The sequence below is a fragment of the Hemibagrus wyckioides genome, linkage group LG24, assembly GCF_019097595.1.
Source record: "Hemibagrus wyckioides isolate EC202008001 linkage group LG24, SWU_Hwy_1.0, whole genome shotgun sequence".
Classification (NCBI taxonomy): domain Eukaryota; kingdom Metazoa; phylum Chordata; class Actinopteri; order Siluriformes; family Bagridae; genus Hemibagrus; species Hemibagrus wyckioides.
This window is the reverse complement of record NC_080733.1, coordinates 12,246,253-12,252,188: the sequence shown is the minus strand read 5'-3', so window position 1 is coordinate 12,252,188 and position 5,936 is coordinate 12,246,253. Positions and strand designations below refer to the sequence as shown.

General features: G+C 36.9%; 1 protein-coding gene across 2 annotated transcripts; it reads right to left on the bottom strand.

Annotated features, from left to right (window-relative positions):
• Nucleotides 1-1,214: 1,214 nt before the first annotated feature.
• On the bottom strand, nucleotides 1,215-4,924 carry rida (reactive intermediate imine deaminase A homolog). 2 transcript variants are annotated; one of them, XM_058378416.1, is made up of 6 exons: nucleotides 4,749-4,924; nucleotides 3,757-3,862; nucleotides 3,566-3,620; nucleotides 3,067-3,135; nucleotides 2,909-2,964; nucleotides 1,215-1,730 (listed from the first exon to the last, which is right to left on the bottom strand). In XM_058378416.1, the coding sequence occupies exons 1-6, from the start codon at nucleotides 4,811-4,813 to the stop codon at nucleotides 1,671-1,673; spliced, it is 411 nt and encodes a 136-aa protein (XP_058234399.1). In that variant the 5' UTR covers nucleotides 4,814-4,924; the 3' UTR covers nucleotides 1,215-1,670. The 2 variants fall into 2 exon arrangements, with proteins under 2 accessions (XP_058234399.1, XP_058234398.1); XM_058378415.1 differs by lacking the exon at nucleotides 4,749-4,924 and adding an exon at nucleotides 4,447-4,604.
• Nucleotides 4,925-5,936: the final 1,012 nt, after the last annotated feature.

Below are 5,936 nucleotides of genomic sequence, written 5' to 3'. Positions count from 1 at the left end.
ATAATTATTATGCTAACATACTGTAGCTAAGTTACTGTGCATCCTATTTTTATATCTTTAGGATACATCATTATTATAGATTGATACTTTATATTTCTTACATTCAGTTAAAGTTGATTAATGACATTTTATGAAAACGTATTAACCAATAAAAACATGTTCTCTTTCAATCAAGCTTCGGAATCTGAAGCTTCAGCAGCAGAAGAGGCTGATCATGTGGAAGAAGAGGAATAACCAGGTCAGTGAGATCTCTGAAAGCTAATCGAATGCATTATTTTCCATTGTTTTCATCGTGTCTTGTATGCTTTGCAAATTCATGTCTTTCTCATTCAGGTGCAAGCGAGTAATACTGAGGCTCACAGACAGCATAGTATCATCCTGGGAGACGTGGAGCTACAATTACCATCCTGATCCCGAACAACATCTTCCAAAGTGTTATTATTCCTTCTGTTTGCTAATGATTACACCCATGCAACAAGTTCCTGTTATCACCTGTTATAGCCTCTATAAACAGCCTATAAACACCAGCCTCTTTATTCTCTCTTCTGAAGTAAATAAGACCATAACACAGCTTGTCATGTCATCAATCTGTATCATGTATCTGGGTGATTTATTATTAGACTTTGGGTTTGCCACACAAGGCTGAGCTGTTCTTATGGAAATGATATGAAGTATTACAATGAACGCAGTCCAAGGATTCATAATAACTTGCGATTTGGATTACAGAAATGTAGTAAAGACCGTTGGACTAATCAGATTTGTGAAATCAACAGAGCTGTGGCATAAAACTCAATAATTTATAGAAATCTTTCTACTGAATTGAATTTTTTCGATAAAATCCCAATACAGAACATTTACAATAGATAACTGCTCACATTTTGGTAAAAATATTTCTACATTTTATCCATTAGCACAGGACTATTTCCCTAAATTTTAGAATTTGGCGGCAAGGTGGCTTAATGTGTGTGGAGTTTGCATGTTCTCCCCGTGCTTGGTGGGTTTCCTCCCACAGTCCAAAGACATGCTACTAGGCTGATTGGAGTCTTTAAATTGCCCATAGTGTGTGATTGCGTGAGCGCCCTGCGATGAGTTGGCACTCCATCCAGGGTGTATCCTGCCTTGATGACCGATGATGCCCGAGTTAGGCACAGGCTCCCTGTGACCCAAGGATAGATCGGATAAGCGGTACAGACAATGAAAAAAAAAAAATTATATATTTATATATATATATATTAGAACTTGAGAATAACCCAATTTGGAAGGCACAATCTGGCAACCCCAGTGGCCATGTCAAGCTCAATGAAACTGAACATTTTCTGTGTGATTTCACCAGGTTACAAAACCAGGTTACAATTTATTCCTGTGTATTATTATTATTATTATTATTATTATTATTATTATTATTATTATTATTATTATTATTATAATAATAGTGTAGGAAATGGAATAGATAAAGCTGATGTAGAGACACAGAGTCAAATCATGGAAAGTACAAATAGGAAAAAAAAATTAAACATCAACTCAACAAGTTCACAATGAGTTATAAAGTCAGTAGCGTATTGCAGTACTGCTGTGTAGAAACTATAAAGGCAGGTTAGGGTGAAGGCTGACACGGATCTGGTTCCAGTCCAATTCTAGCTTTACAATTTGGGCGTGTTTGCGGCACTTAGTCAGGATGCGTCTGTTATGGGTCCCAACACGGCGATTGCCTCGATCTCAACAAGGCCACCCTATAGAGAGAGGAATATAAACAAAAATAAAATAAGCAACAAATTGAGTGTAAAACATTTCAAACTTCATCAATCAACTTTTGTGGAAAACTACTTGAATTGGTGAAGTTGGCACAGGATTCTTCTTTTAAAGTACTTTACTTCCAGTGAACACACACATACACCAATCAGGCATAACATTATGAGCAGTGAGAGGTGAAGTGAATAACACTGATCATCTCCTCATCATGGCACCTGTTAGTGGGTGGGATATATTAGGCAGCAAGTCAACATTTTGTCCTCAAAGTTGATGTGTTAGAAGCAGGAAAAATGGGAAAGGGTAAGGATTTGAGTGAGTGACTGGATCAGAGCATCTCCAAAACTGCAGCTCTTGTGGGGTGTTCCCGGTCTGCAGTGGTCAGTATCTATCAAAAGTGGTCCAAGGAACGAACAGTGGTGAACCGGAGACAGGGTCATGGGCGGCCAAGGCTCACTGATGCACGTGGGGAGTGAAGGCTGGCCCGTGTGATCCAATCCAACAGACGAGCTACTGTTGCTCAAATTGCTGGAGAAGTTAATGCTGGTTCTGATAGAAAGGTGTCAGAATACACAGTGCATGACGGGTCAGGGCTGTTTCGGGAGCAAAAGGGGGACCAACACAATATTAAGCAGGTGGTTATAATGTTATGCATTGTTGGTGTATGTTATTACTTTCTGTGATAGCTGTACTCATGAATAAAAAACAATGATGAATAAAAATCTACAGTAATTTAGATTCCCCCTAATATCCCAAATTTTCCTTAATTTTGTGATGACAAAAATCCTGGAGGGACTGACTAAGGTAAAAGCAATACAAAAACTACCATCAGATGTTAAAGTAGTGTTCTTTAAAATCCTGTTACATTCCATAATGATGTTATTTCTCTAAATAAATGCTCCTCAAACTAAAGCTGCAAAAGACATATCCTTTTTGGATGATCAGCCCAATGACACACATTTGTATGTTCAATCCCTGGTTCAATTAAAATGATGATAAATTGATCTGAATTGTCACATTTTATTTACAATCTCTTGATAAACGGCCGACAGTTCATTTGGTTTAAAACCTGATCTTCTGTCTTGATGAAAAAACAAATCGAGCAAATCTTTTAAACAGCACAGTAAATAATATATCCACCATCATAGACTAGTGCACTTACTCGAGGCAGAGCAGCAACTTGATAAGCAGCTCTAGCTGGGAAATTGCTGCTGAAGACTGTTGAAGGCGGAAAAAGAGAGATAATAATGAAACAGCGCCACCATGTGTGCATGTGAGAAAGCAACACAAACTCTCTGTAGCTGCCAGTCATGTACTTACACTGCTTATAAACATCATTGACGTTGTTGAAGTCATTCATGTCTGCCAAGAGCACAGTGGTCTTAACAACTGCCAAAAAAGAAATGTGTGATTTATGAGTAATAGTAAATCAGATACACGGCACATCTCTATTTACTTCCACAGTGTGGAATATCTTTTCTCTAAAAAAAAAAAAAAAAAAAAAAAAAAATGATTTATATGCATAAATAGTATTATATTAACATTTCACTTTTTTTTTTACTGTTTATAAAAGTTGCAAAAATAAATAGTCCACATTACAAATAAATATCAAATTGTTTTTAGAAAATGTTTAAAAAATTAGAAAATGTTTTTTAAAATATTTTTTTTTAAATATAAAATCATTTTATTAACATTTATCTTTAGAGTTAATGACTAATTTTATATATAATTGAAAAAAAAAAAAGAAAAATAGAAATAAAATACATCCATTTCTGGAATATTTTCAGTATTGCATTTCTGTTTCATGTCTTTGACCTACCATTTCCATATCCACAACCAGCTGCTTTCAGAATCTCCCCCATGTTAATCAGGGCCTTTGGTTTAAGAACAAATACAATACAGAAATACAGAAGATATAAATACTTAGGAAAAAATATGTATACACATTAAAAATAAATCCATTAAACATGTTTAATAATATAAATATCGAGCTCAGTGGGACCATCTCACCTGTTTAGCCTGGGCCTGGACACCTCCTGCTACTAACTGACCTGATACTGTGTCCATTCCCAGCTGCCCCGAGATGTACATAGTGCGATCCACCACCACGGCCTGGCTGAATTGATAAGCAATATTCATTCATTTAATAATCATAGCTAAACCGAGCGTTTTGTATATGCAAATTGACACCAGAAACTTTGTTAGACTTTGTACTTTTTCACGTCCTGTTATAGTCAGACTGACTGAACATAGTCAGGCTTTATATCTTTATATCTTCTATTTATATTTTCTATTGTAGATCATCTTAATAAATAATAATTCAGCTGAAAACTGTAGTAAGGTGCCAAGTAGAAAAAAACCCCAGAACAAATTCCAAAAGTCACATTAAACCTGATGACCGCCCTCACTGTCTATTCGCTGAGACAGTGCCGCCCCTAAGTGACCACCATGACAGTGTCCAGAATAACACATAATTACACATTTCATTTAAAAAAGTGATCTCGGACAGCTTTGAAGTAGGAACCTGATGTGTGTTGCAAGAAACAGGAAAAATGCTGGTGTTATGAATCCTGTGGTGAAATCTTAACACAAGAATAATAAGTGTACTTGTATTTTTAGAGACATGTGCACCTGTTCATCTTAAAATAAAAAAAATAAATAAAAAAATCAATCTCACCAATATGTCACGTGTCACCTTACCTGTATATGCCCTGTCTAACAGGGGCTTTGGATGTATAAGGTATATGTCTTCTAATTGAATCCATCTTATCAGAAAAGTAAAGGAATATCCACAAAGTTGCAGTGCTGTATATACAGAGCTATACTCTATAAGACCCGCCCACCTCACTGATAATTAACTAGTGTTGATCATGACAGACAGGTAAAGGTGCTCTGTAACATGATTTAGATCTGATTAAGTCACCTGAAGATCTTTAATAATGCAGGAAATCCGCTGTCCACATGCATGAAGTTTCAAACCTCAATATCAATATTTCACTGACCTGTAAGGTCCGATCGCAGCCGGAGCAGCGGCAGTATTGATAATCCTCCGGATTACTGCAGACATTTTGCTTCGACAGGTCGCAGTTTCTCGGGTTGAAAACTTTCAATGGAGTGTATGACAGGAGGAATCACGCTGGAGCTTGGAGTTAATGGCCACTGACGGACTGCACAGTGCGCATGCGCCTCATTTCCGCAGCACATAAACGGAATGCGTGTTGTGCATGCGCAGAACAAATCGCGAAAACAAGCCGGACATGACGTTTTGCTTACTTAGCGTATAAATAAACTTTTAAAACGGAATAAATGTACAAAGTCATCAATAGCAGAATGAATGGATTTATATATATATATATATATATATATAAATTGATTAAAACACAAATATGTCGCGTTCATAACATTATAAAGTTTTTTGTTATTTGCCTGATTAATCAAATTTTATATAAATATCATAAAGTTTACCTATTAAACTCATAATATTCACAATGTACACAATCACATTACTTTAAATTATAATGAGTATTTGATCACCACATTTAATCCCAAATAACACAAACCAGGCATAACATTATGACCACCTGCCTAATATTATGTTGGTCACAACATTTTTGCTGCCGAAACAGCCCTGACCCATCATGCACTGTGTATTCCGACACCTTTCTATCAGAACCAGCATTGTTCTTCAGCAATTTGAGCAACAGTAGCTCGTCTGTTGGATCGGATCACACGGGTCAGCCTTCACTCCATACGTGCATCAATGACCCTTGACCGCCCATGACCCTGTCTGCGATTCACTTTTGTTCCTTCCTCGGACCACTTTTGACAGATACTGACCACTGCAGACCGGAAACACCCCGCAAGAGCTGCAGTTTTGGAGATGCTCTGATCCAGTCGTCTAGCCATCACAATTTGGCCCTCAAATCCTTACACTTGCCCATTTTTCCTGCTTCTAACACATCAACATTGAGGACAAAATGTTCACTTGCTGCCTAATATATCCCACCCACTAACAGGTGCCATGATTAGATCATCAGTTCTACTCAGTTCACCTGTCAGTGCTCATAATGTTATGCATGGTTGGTGTATTCCCAGTTATGTGGATATATTAAGTGTATACAAAATGTATGCCTTTAAAATGTCATTTCTAGCTACTTTCAGTAAAAATGTAATTGCAGTTGCTTTTCAGT